This window comes from Thermobia domestica, chromosome 6 (genome assembly GCF_964235325.1).
Source record: "Thermobia domestica chromosome 6, izTheDome1.hap1.1, whole genome shotgun sequence".
NCBI lineage: Eukaryota > Metazoa > Arthropoda > Insecta > Zygentoma > Lepismatidae > Thermobia > Thermobia domestica.
Window position 1 is genome coordinate 108517769 of NC_137459.1, and position 12743 is coordinate 108530511.

The window sequence follows — 12743 nt, forward strand, 5'->3', positions numbered from 1 at the left end:
TACCCTGGTTCATTGTCTTGCTAGACTACCATAAATTGTTTTACATTCTTTCTTTTTATAGTTTTAATATGCTTTGTAAAATCGTTTAATACCCAATTAAGCTGTTAATTTTACGTTTGGTAGCTTACTACTATAAAAGACTAATACTCAACAATGCCATACGGAACTATGAATACTACACATTCTTTGGGAAAGCAATACTTATTTCGATGAGAAAAGAATTCTTGGTAGAAGTCTGGCACTTCATAGAAGTCGAAAGGGACAGAATTAAATCAACACTTACTTCAAAGTTCCTGAAGGTAAACACTTACGATCAGTGGAAACACATTCCATCAGTTCTCCCTTCCTATACTATACAATTATCTGATTCAATGAATTGCTTATGCAACAATGTCTCTGTAGGATTCGAAGTACATGACATATATGTTCGTTCAATACTTAGAATAAACAAAACTTACATGCCATGTAGCAGGTATGTTGTTGGTTTATGTTTTTAACATCTATTCACAGAAGTTGCGAGAAAATATGCTTGTTTTTAACATATAAGCCTAATAGTTGAGGTGACTTATTTTGTGATTCGTTAGCCGGATGTTCACATGGAAAATATACTAGTAATAAGTTGGACAAGTTGGTTGTTCAGTAATTGACGAAAACAGAGTTATTATTAATATATACATGAAATGAAATCTTTAAGTTTTATGTCCCACGATTAGTCGGTTAGGCTAAAGGAGACGGTGGTGATGAGGAATAAAGGAAATGGTGAAATTAAGAAAGTGGGAGGAAACGGGAGAATCCCGAGAAATCCCACCACACGGTGTTTGTCTACCACAAAACTCACTTGGCGCGAGCTGGGATCGAACCAAGGATCTCATGCACCAGAGGTGAACGCTCTACCACTTAGCCACCGCGGCCCATAATATATCCATGAGTGAAGCTTATAGAGACAAGGTGATAGAAAGTTCAGATGTGTACGAACTCGGTGTTGATGTGGAATAAACAGACATTTTAAAGGAATCAACTATTTGTGGTGACTTTGCCTTAGGACGTCACTAAGTTACTAACTGAATGTAGTTAGCATATTTACGACTAGGTGATTTTTATTTAATATTCTACAAGACTAGATAATTTTAACCGATTAGCAGTGTACTTTCATACCGCTAAAAATCCTAGCATTTTCTAATGTGCAGCAACAGGTTTCAATACAGATATTCATGGATACGCTCACATGCACCTATCATGCATTTTTCAACGATTCGTCCAACAACTCTCATGGACCAGTACTTCAACTGTTTTGCTTTGATAAGTTTCAATGAACTATATTTCGCAACTATAAGATAAATATAAACCTTGTGGTTCTTCCACTATGGTAGATTTTATCTGTGCTCAGTAATTTTAATTGCCTGACTGCGACCTGAGCTTGGTCGTAAGATTTCTCTTTTTATTTCCTTATTTTGTTTTTAAATCAAGTTAAGAAAAATATTCTACCTGAATACTTAGAACGGATATATGTGGGTTCACTCAATACTTAATTTGTAAACAAAAAAATGTTTTTGTTCATACATAATACTACATATCATAAAAAACCGTTATTTGAGATGCATAAAATTACAAATATTCACTAAATTGAATATGGCCGTTATTTGTCTCGATATTTAATTGGTTGTTTTTAATTATGCACACCTGAAAGTAAGTGTTATCGCTTTTTTTCTTTCTTTTTTTAATTGTTGAAAAATTGCAAATATGTCTAAATGTCTTGTTTAAAATGTAAATAATTTTGCACTCCCGGTTTCTACTCTTACTGATGGCTTCCTACAACCTACCATCTTCTGGTAATTCAGGAACATCTTCATCAAGAGCTTCGGAGAAATTCTGAGCTCCCGTAAGCAGTTTATGATACGACGCCTGAAGTATTTCTAATTTTTCTCTTCGCTCTGCACTGAGCTCACCCTTGGTTTGAAGAATTTTTCTATTCTGTCGTTCAAAAGCCTGCAATTCTTGATGTTCCTAGAAAGAAAGAAAGTAAAAAATAAGATATATAACGAATTAAGGGAGTTTATAATTTTAGTTTCATTTCCTCGCCAGTTAAACTGTTTACTAAGGACAAATGCTACATCGACTCTACTTTCCATTTTTAAACTTTCGTAACACTGAATAACACGTATGGTTGTTAGTTCCATTCGATTTTTTTTTTTTTTTTAATGAAGTTCAGCGTCGCTTTTCAGCCCGAGACAATGTGAGGCATGTACCTACACAGTTCAAAGTGGAATCTGATCGGCCGAAATGCAAATTTCAACGCTATCGAATTGGGAATCAAACCCTGGACCCTGTGCATCGAAGGCCCGTATGACAGCCACTAAACCATCGACGAGAGCAAAAATTTGTTATTGTAAGTTTTCGTTTAATATAATAATTTAAAATATGTAATAATCTAACCTAGTGCCCCTTGAATAAATACATTATTCTCTTGAGTTAACACCCAGTTCACTTGGCATCGCAGAATATGTCAAAAATTTGCCCATGTCAATATTTTCTTCGTACAAAATTTTGGCGCTTTGAGGCTTCTGAACTATACAATGCATAAATATGGGCAGACTTATAGACGGCTATATCTGTACGTTTGTCTCTCGACTGGTATCAAAACAAAAACGTAAAGAAATAGCAAAAAACGTTTCTACCTAGGTATATAGAGATTCAGTGCCTCTCTTTCGTTAATTCTTTATTCAAACCGTACACAAACTATTTCATGTTTCAACATTCATCACCATTAAGAAAAAACTCATCTCTCTAGTAAAACTAGAAGTAGCAGAAATCTACTACCATTTCCGGTTTGAATATGGATCTTCATAGAGGAAATACAATAAGAGACTGCAAGAAACAACATTACGATACAGATTCACCGTCTCAAGATTACGTTTCATCTGAATTTTTAACTCCATATTCAAACCGGAAGCGAAAAGCTACTATTTTCCGGTTACAACACTGATTGCAATAGAGATAAACATATACTAGATATCCAGAAGCGGTATTTTGATATGGATTCAGTGTCTAAAGACACAAGCTTCATCTCTACTCTTATTTTGCTATCAAAACCGGGAGTGGTATAAATTTACTACCACTTCTAGTTTTCATGATTTATTTATTCCAATACACCAAAACGATAGTAAGATGCGACAAATGGATTTCTGATATATATGGATTCAGGATCGCAAGAATAGATTCTATCTCAGCTCTTATTCTCCTACTTGAACCGGAAGTAGTTGAAGCCAGTAAAACTTCCGGTTTCAATACTGATTCCTATAGACAAAAGCTGTAAGAAATAGCGAGAAATTGTTTTTTGATATTTATTCTGTGTCCCAGAACAGATTTTATCTCCGACCTTATCCCTCAATTTCAACTGAAAGTGATGGATGTACTACTTCCGATTTTAATACTGAATTCTCATAATGTGGGCGTTTATCGCAGTTTCACAATATGGACCGGAACTTACTTGTTTATCTGTTAGTTTATAACTTACATGGGCGTTTAAAAATATACAGTTCACCTTGTATACACATAAACAGATTGAGAATGTTAACCGGTATCCAGTTTTTAACTCTTTGCAGCGCAGTGATGCATTTTTTTTTGCATCACAATTTTATAGGATGATTCTGCATGGTGGTGCAAATTTTGCATTACTATGGTAGACGTTCTGCTCGTTGTTTTACAGTGATTCATATTTTGAGTTGAGTTGATTTTAATTTAGCGTCCCTTTCAGCAGCAAGGCTATATGAGACGTGGACCTACTGATTAACGTGGAATCCGAATCACATGAGCTCCCGCCGGGAATCGGACTCGGGTCTCACACGTCAAAGTGATTCATATTTTGAATCACTTAGTCTACATAGTTTAGATGTCACGCCATAATACTTTCAGTGATACGTGGGACCGCGATGGCTCAGTGGTAGAGCGTTCACTCTGGTGCATGAAGTCCCTGGTTCGATCCCAGCTCGCGCCAAGTGAACTTTGTGGTGGACAAACACCTTGTCCGTGTGCCTGGGTTTTCTCGAGGTTCTCCCGTTTCCTCCCACTTTCTTTATTCCACCACTTCGTCCATTTCTCATCATCATCGTCTACTTTAACCTAGCCGGCATCACCGTGGGACGTAAAACCTAAAGATTTAATTTCATTTCATTTTTCAGTCATTTGTCATATAAACACGTGTTTGGTTTACGTTCAGAAATTCATCCAGTTAATTTTAACAAAAAATAATACTTCTCGTACAATATAGGGGTATAAAATAACTATTTCTCTGTGCCACAACTTAGATCGTTACACACAGGTTTGAAACGAAAACATGACATATCGAATTTCATGTACCGAATTTGAGCTGATATTTTGAGTTTCTAAAACAGGCCGGAAGTGTGTACTGACAAGAAGTCAAAATTGTAAAATAGCAACTGGTAAATTTTGATTCAGATCAGGAATTTATACTAAACTTTTGTTTCATATATACATACATATATATATATATATATATATATATATATATATATATATATATAATGTGTTCTTTACTCTCAAGACAATAATGAAAGTAAAATGGGAAATAAGCTTCATATACAGGATTTTTTTTTTTTTTTTTAATAAAGCTGAGGGAAGTATACCTTTACAAAATACTAAACACTGTGATAACTAAATTCTGAATGTTGTATTAAATTGTGAAGTTTTAACTTCTGCAAGAAGTTAGAAGTGGTCGATTCAGACAAAATAACTTTCAAAAATAGAATTTAGTACTTTTGAGAACCAAGTTTCGAAATATACAAAAGATAAAGTTTTGTGTCAAACATTTTTCTAAATAAAGTTTGCCAGTAAAATGACATTAAAAATTAATTTGTGTGTGTGTGTGTGTGTGTGTGTGTAAAACTGTTCTCGTCTAACTCTCAGCACCATTTCAAGAGCAAATGGACAATTTCGAGAAACAAATTACTTTCCAGGAAATAAGTTAACAACCCACAGAACAGGAAGTAAGTACACTATAAGCATATTCAGTAAACGCTTCATCAGATAAGGGAAAATGTAAAAAGAAAACGAAACTCTACTGTAAGGCATCCAGTTAAAACATGTGCTTTTTTTATTAGTTTGTACAATGAATCATTCTTTAATAGATACATCTGTATTCGCACACCTTCTACAGAAACCCTCTAAAAACACAAACAAAAAATCTTAAAGTATTGTATATAATACTTCCTTTTAAGCAATTTCTATTAATAAATCTTACAACATATATTCTCAGTTTCTCTGAGACCTTGTTTACAACTCAGTGTGTGTATGTGTGTGCTTCCTATCAGTGCAAATTGAAAATTTTTAAAAGAAAATGAATACCCTAATTTTTAAACATATCTGTACAGGAGTGTACATGTCTGTACAACGAACCATCGTCTTATAATTTCCTTTTCTGTAACTATAAGCGAAACCTCTACGCTGAAACCATACATAATACAACGTTAGATAAAACTCTCTTTAAAATAAGTTTACTTACTTTTAGAAGATGCCTGCACAACGAGTTGTAGTATTCTTTAAGGAGCTGCCTTACATTACGTTGTTTGTCAGCAGGTAATAAATCACTTTTTGGCACAGGAATGTTGTATTCTTCAGACAATATTCTGATGGAACGTGGAACAAGACCTGACATTAAAGAAGGATATTATGAGCAACTGGACTTCAGTACCATTATAAGAAATAAATATGTAATTTTAACAACAAATAATAACCACTATATATTACTTTTAATCAGTATGTCAACTTAAAACAGTGACTGCGTACACAGCCTATTGTGATATTCAACTCAAAAATTTATACATTATTTCAACTTGTTTATCTACTCTGACATTAACTTTAATTAAACTGCTTTTGAACGCTAACTAGCAGAAACTGTTCGCCTCTCTGCCTGCTCTATCGCTACCTCTTAACAAGTAAGTACTAGGTTTAACTAAATATAGTATTTCTTCGCTGCACTCACTCACTGTATTCCTTAAGGAACCTAAATATTAGTTGCCACAGAAACGAAAGCCTGCAGGTGACTCCTATCATGTCAAAAAGGACGAATGATAATCGTTACTACCCACTTTATTCTTTATTTAATCCTTCAGTATTTCCAACTAACACTATACATGTCGCGTGGATTTTTTTTAACAGCTTTTTCCGCCAATCTTCGATGTCGCAACTGAATTCACAAGATAACCTTTCTTGTGTTGATTTTGTCTTTCCATCTCGAAGACAATACAGTGGCACCCAAGTGAAACATACAGTAGCTATAACAGAAAATACCTGATCGGGTGGCTGGAGAGCGATATTCTCACCAACAATACTATGTAATATTATGTCCAAGCGAGTACAATAAGTGGTGGATGATCCAATGATTGTACAAAGGCACTGTGTCAAGAAAAATCTTATGTTACATGCAAATGGCGTGCAAGGATACTTTTAAAGTATGATACAGAGTTTCAAGAGACAAAAATAATCATGAGAATCTCGTATGAAACCTATAATCACTTTGGTAAAATGATGCTGTAGACATGTTAGTAAAGGAAAATACCCACTTCACCAATACTTTTGGCTGACAACCATTGGACTGGGATCATTCATAACCTCCTTGAAGAGGGTGCCGGAAAATGAATGTTCAGTTGGTACCCCGGCACCTTACAAACCTACAGAAGTCGTGCATATGAGGATATCACTACAATATCTCATCTAATAGTGTGACCACGGATAATGTTTCCCGGAGAAATCTGTTACTGATGATGAAACCTAGTGCCACCATTTCGAACTGCCAACGAAGATGATGAACCTGGAACGGAGACATCCTGCGTTGCCAAGACTAAAACAGACACAGCCGTGAGCACCGACCGGAATGGTTTTCCCTCGATTCGATAAGCATCTGCTGCTACAGTGAAGGATAGCCAGTATCATCATCACCACCAAAATGTTATTGTAACACTCCAAGGAAATTCTGCAAAGCAAAAACATACGGTCCAGAAAACTGCTGCGCGACGTGCTTATGTTCCCTGGCAACGGATGATCGTATATATACTCCACAACATAGTGGATATTCTGCACCATTACCACTCACTCTACAGCAAGGATCTCTCTCTCTTGACTCTCGTCTTCGGTCTCTTGAAGGATAGGCGTCTCATCTTCGACTGAAAACTTCATAGCACTCTGGAAGAATGGTTTCGCCAGCTACCAGCGTCCTTCTTTGAAGTGGTATAGAAAAACTTGTTTGGTGATGGGACTGTTGCCTAAACGATGAGAGTATCTGTGTTCAGGATCAATGGAACTGTTCTCATTGTGATATAATGCATGTTGTCTGAGTACATAATATGACGTTTTCTTTAGAACCATAATTACAATACGCAATCGCGACAGTCATTAATTACATTTCTATACACAATTGTGTAGACTTACTTGCATAGTCTTCTCCACAATGTTTACAAAAACTAAGCAGTACACTGATGTTATTATGCTCTTCCTTGTCCATATTCACCAAAATAGTTAACACATATCCAAGTAATGCTAGTCCTTCCTTATATGAAAATATTCCAGCGGATACAAGTTCCGAATAAAAACGCAAGTCAACACGAAGTTTACTTGGATTTAATATCTGCAAATAAATAAATAAAAGTAAGTACAACAATGAAAGAAAGTGGGACATAGATACGATGTAAAGTTATCTAATTTACATACTATCAGTTTCTACAAGAATGATTCTAAAATTTTCTAAAATCAGGTAAGCAAATTATCTAGTAATACTAAAATGGAGTTATACAGAAACCTATTCGCCTGGCTACAATACCGTCCATATCATATTAGTCGAATTTAAATTGAGCTCGATCAGGTTGTGGTCTAATTGTAGGTACATATTCCCTTCTACGTGTAACAAACAGAATATTTACAAAAACTTACGAGTGCCGAAAACATGCATAACGAAACAAAATAAGCAATGAACTTGCGTTCATTTTGATTTTTTTTTGTTTTAGTGTACGATTCCATTCCAACAGTCTATTGTATGTACAGTTCCGTTCAAAAGTTGATCCCGTGATTGGATGACTTTGGTCATAACCAGTGAATAACTAGCCTTCATTGTATTAAACTACGTCAAATCCTCTTTAACTCTCAGAAAACTATGAAAAGGAGTGCACTCATTCAGAAAATACTAAACAAGTTTTAAGAACTTTGTTCTTTTTGAACGGATCCTTACGTTTATCTGCCATTTTAAAAGGTCATATAAAGTGTCTCCGCGGTTTTTTGCCACTAAATAGTGTTGATGCCTATATTTTATATATATATATATCTTGCAACACTCACAAGTTAAAGGATTTTACGTAATTATATCTGGCAGCATCGTAAAGAAATGCATAACGATTGTGTCAAACAAACATCTGCTTAAAAAGGTGACATTTCAGCTTACATTTTTTGTGAAGATTGTATTCTAATTCATTGCTCTTGTCAAAAGTTATTGTTATATTGAGTTGAAAATGAGTAAAATATCGGAAGAAATACACTATGTGATGTTATTTTACAATAAAAAACATGCCGAAAAATTTGTGAATTGTACAGTGAGAATGCTAGGAGTGAACGAATGACCCAGGAGTGGTTTGTTCGATTCCGATCCGGAAATTTCGAAGTCAAAGTTGCACCTTCCTCTGATCAGCCAGTCACCGAAAAAAGTCGATTAAATTTTGCAACTGATGGAGCAAGACCGGCACGCAAGCTGTCAGGAAATAGCGGAGGCACTAAACAGCAACCACATGACAGTTTGCAATCATTTGAAAAGAGCAGGCTACTAAAAGAAGCTTGATGTTTGGGTGCCACATGAATTAACGCAAAGAAATTTGATTGATCGAATTACCATCAGTGAAATGCTGCTGAAACGCAATGAAATGGAACCTCTTTCGAAGCGACTCATTACACACGATGAAAAATGGGTGAAGTACGAGAATATCAAATGCAAGCGATCTTGGACAAAGACTGGTGACACCTCACAAACGACTTTAAACCCTGGATCGGCAAAGAAGGTTATGTTGTGTGTTTGGTGGTATTGGAAGGGAATTGTCGATTATGAGCTGCTGCAACCTGGCGAAACCATCAATTCGGCCCTGTACTGTGCAAAACTCGACCGTTTGAACGAAACAATCCCGAAAAAGCGACCAGAATTTGTCAACAGAAAGAGAGTCGTGTTCCATCATGAAATGCGCAGCCACACACATCTTTGATGACTCGGAACAAATTAACGGAACTTGATTGGGAGGTTTGATGCATCCACCTTATAGCCCGGACCTTGCACCGTCTCAATACCATTTGTTTCGGTCTCTGCAAAGGTCTCTTGATGGTAAAAAATTGCCCGACTGAAGCGCCGCTGAAAATTACTTGGCCAAGTTTTTCGACGATAAACCGCAGAAGTTCTACAGCGATGGAATTATGAAGCTAACCGAAAAATGGCAAAAGGTCATAGATACTAATGGTCAGTATGTATTTGATTAAAATTGATTTCAATAAAGATTTTTTTTTTCAAAAATGTACCAAAAGACAGCGGAGACTTTTTATATGACCATATATATTCAAAGAATACATACATCGTGTTATAGAGAAGACTCGTTTACAAGTTACGCATAAAACAGCTATTTAAACTGTATTTCCTATCCTTCTACACTATACGACCAAATTGGGTGTTAATCTAAGCTAAACAAGCTAGTGAACTTAACTGGGAAGACAAATCTTACCCTGATGAGGTTAAAAATATTGCTGATTTATTCAACAACTTGGCTTAAACTTCTAGTCAATTTCCTAAATATACCACAGCTACAAAATTATTACGAATAACCACAATGTACGTTTTATCTCATACTTTTGCTTTGGGTTAACGTAAAATATTTTATTTGTTACTTAAGATTATTACGTGTTATTACAAAACAAAACATTTTTATCCTGTGACTACAGTTTAAAACAACCACTTTTGTAGCACTAGTGGAAAGTGTCGTTTCCCGTTGACACGGCTTATGGATAACATTTTCCCCAGATGCTGATTAGGAGGAAGCTAGGAAATGTGCACCAAAACCACCTGACCTTAAACGTATGCACTATGGAAAATTTTGAAACGTGAAGTTTATCCTGTAAAAATTCGAGAAATAATAATTTTCAGAAGGGAATAACTGCTGCAATGAAAGTTCTGTATCTCACATATTAAAGAGAATTCGCAAAAACACAGGAATGTTTGTGAAAGTATGCTGAGAATTGTAGTACCCATGTAGAGCATATTTTGTGATGCAATAATGTGCTGTTTATCAGTTCTCGAATTGGCTCCGTGCTTTTATGTTCGCTGTTTTAAGCTACCAACTGAAAGATCAATATTAAAAGAACGAAAGGAAATACAAGCTGAGTACACAGTAAGAGGATATTTACTAATGTGCAAAGTAGAAGTGTAATCTGCGCGTTCTCTTCACCCTCATTTTCAACAAACTGGATAAAAATAAGCTGCTGCTAAAATTAATATCTATACCAGTAATAAAATCGAACAAAGGTAAAATTACTCTTAATCATTTTTCTTTCTTTCTTTAAGAATTCAAACGGCTTAAACCTGGTAGTAATATAGGTTTTCTTTTCTTTCATGAAAATCCATTCAACAATCAAGTGCATCATCTATTGTCCGAGATTGGGGACACGGTGGCTCAGTGGTAGAGCGTTCACATCCGGTGCTAGGGGTCCCTGGTTCGATTCCAGCCCGCGCCATGTGGACTTTGTGGTGGACAAACACCGTGCTCGTGGGTTTTCTCGGGGTTCTCCCGTTTCCTACCACTTTCTTCATTCCACCATTTCACTCATTTCTCATCATCATCGTCTCCTTTAGCCTAACCGGCATAACCATGGGACGTAAAACTTAAAGATTTCATTTCATTTCATATTATCCAAGACTATATACAGCGTGGTCCGGAAGTGGGTGTACCCCTAATTGGTGTTTTCTAACGGTTTTAGGTTTTACCTACATTTGTTTGGTAGCATTGCTTGACACTGTCTAACAACATTGCTATTCATGTTCATTTGTTTTCTGCTTGGTAACAGTTATTTGCAGTGAAGTTGGAGTAATCAATAATGTGTGATTGAAGTCCATATAGCATTGAACAAAGATTAGTTGTCGCAGTTTGGCTTCACGAAAGGCGTTACACAGGTGACACCATGGAAAGCGTAAAAGCGAAATTTGCAGACTACTTTGGTATTAATCTACCAAGAAAAGCATCAATGTTGGGGTGGGAAAAACGTGCATTTGCTACGGGCAGTGTGAAAGACTTTCTCCGAGGCGGCTGACCGACAAAATGGAGGGAAACGTGCCGTGAAGGGAGGCATCAGTGCAGCAGTCACCTTCAAAATCAACACGTAAAAGGTTTTCGGAGCTTGGTATTCCTCGGACCACCATGATAAGGCACATGAAAGAAGATCTAAAATTGAAGGTTTACCGTCCAATGCATGTGAATCAACTGAGTGACGCCGACATGGATGCGCGGAAAGAGGCATGCAGAACTCTTCTTAAGGCGTTCCCTTAAAAACGATCCCGTGGTGCAGTCCTCTTCACAGACTAGTGTGCTGTCTACCGAAGTATGTTTTCTCGGAATGTTGTAATGTGGTGTAAAGGAAGCCCTCGGTTTTACAAAAAGATGGAGAGAAACCCACCACACGTGATGGTGTGAGCTGGAATGAGCGCAACACACATTTTTGGGAATTACTTCTTCGAAGACAATGTTAATGGACATTCTTACCTGGAGATGCTTAATGAGTGGTTGTTGTCTCAACTGGAAGAAAGCGGTATCAAAGAAACTGTTGTGATACAGCAGGATGGAGCACCAGCGCACTTCGCGACTCACGCGCGCAATTACTTGAATCAGACGTTTCCTAGCCGCTGGATTGGAAGAGGTTGTGCATCTTCACCAGCTCCCTTTGCCTGGCCTCCAAGAAGTCCCGATCTGACGACATCAGACAATGCTCTCTGGGGTTTCATAAATCAACAAGTGAGAAACACTCGATATCACATAACGCAGGAATTACGAGCAGCTGTAGAACATGCCTTCACCCTCGTGACTCCGGAGTATCACCACAAAACATTTACGAGAACTTGGCACAAAATCAAGCTGTGTTACGACATGGATGGTGATTGTACCGATGTTTATGACTCTTAAGACTTCAAGGTAAATATGTACAAACATTCTACCATAACTAACACTATACTGTTGAAACTAAAAGTGGGTAACACGCCCACTCCCGGACCTCCCTGTAGATATATTGATATCCAGGGTGTAACAGAATGCATGTTACAAAGCTTGGGAGATTATTCTACACATAAAAAGAAAGAGAAAAATCCATGTAACTCAGTGAAATGTGGCGTTGGCGTTAAACAGAGTTATGAGCTGTCGCAAATGGTGGAAAATTGCATGTGACATCAGATTGTGGACAAGCAAGAGGTGCGACAAGAAGAGTTTGCAAACATTTTGGAGGAAGTAATATCAGATTGACAAAAGCAGAATGGTAGGGGAGTGTTAAGAATGCGCCATAAAGATTTGCACAAAGGGAGGACAGGAATCTGGTATCTGTGTGCACTGGCCTGGACAGACTTACACGCATTATGAAAATAATAATAATAATAAACGGCGAATTATGCACGTACAGTACTAATGACCAGACGTGATCAGTGGCGTTACTGCAGAAGGCAACGAGCATGT

The 12743-nt window shown here is 36.8% G+C and overlaps 1 protein-coding gene across 4 annotated transcripts in view; it reads right to left on the reverse strand.

The window, feature by feature from the left end:
• Window positions 1-12743, reverse strand: part of LOC145688146 (regulator of nonsense transcripts 2-like) — an 89901-nt gene that overhangs the window by 53255 nt on the left and 23903 nt on the right. For all 4 annotated transcript variants that reach the window (XM_081761958.1, XM_081761959.1, XM_081761960.1 and 1 more), the window contains exons 5-7: window positions 7444-7639; window positions 5519-5664; window positions 1821-2004 (exon numbers count right to left, since the gene is read on the reverse strand). In XM_081761958.1, coding sequence (XP_081618084.1) covers window positions 1821-2004; window positions 5519-5664; window positions 7444-7639 — 526 coding nt within the window. The remainder of the gene's footprint in view (window positions 1-1820; window positions 2005-5518; window positions 5665-7443; window positions 7640-12743) is intronic.